General features: G+C 63.1%; 1 protein-coding gene across 1 annotated transcript in view; it reads left to right on the top strand.

The window, feature by feature from the left end:
• Positions 1–40: 40 nt before the first annotated feature.
• ETH_00036640 (alkyl sulfatase, putative) overlaps positions 41–317 on the top strand; it is a gene marked incomplete at both ends in the record, with an annotated part of 2,080 nt that continues 1,803 nt past the window's right edge. The window contains one exon of the mRNA XM_013374108.1: positions 41–317. Within this exon, the coding sequence (XP_013229562.1) occupies positions 41–317 (277 nt within the window).

Below are 317 nucleotides of genomic sequence, written 5' to 3'. Positions count from 1 at the left end.
CCTGGAGGGCCCGCTGCCGGCTCCTGCTGCGCTGCTGCAGCAGCAGCAGGAGTTCAAGAAGGAGCTGCTGGAAGTTGCTGACGGAGTTTATGCTGCACTTGGCTTCGGACTTGCAAACTCTTTCATTCTGAAGGGCCCCACAGGAGTGGTCATCGTCGACACCACTGAAAGTCCAGTGGTCATGCGCGAGATCTGGCAGCAGTTCAAGGCCCTCAGGAAGCAGCAGCGCCAGGCCCGCAGGCGCCAGCAGCAGCAGCAGCAGCAGCAGCAGCAGCAGGAGGACCCCGAGCAGCAGCAGCAGGACCCCCAGCAGCAGC

The sequence above is a fragment of the Eimeria tenella genome, genomic scaffold (genome assembly GCF_000499545.2).
Source record: "Eimeria tenella Houghton genomic scaffold, Eth_scaff1923, whole genome shotgun sequence".
NCBI lineage: Eukaryota > Apicomplexa > Conoidasida > Eucoccidiorida > Eimeriidae > Eimeria > Eimeria tenella.
Note: the sequence above shows the minus strand (reverse complement) of the source record. Positions and strands in the feature narration are given on the sequence as shown.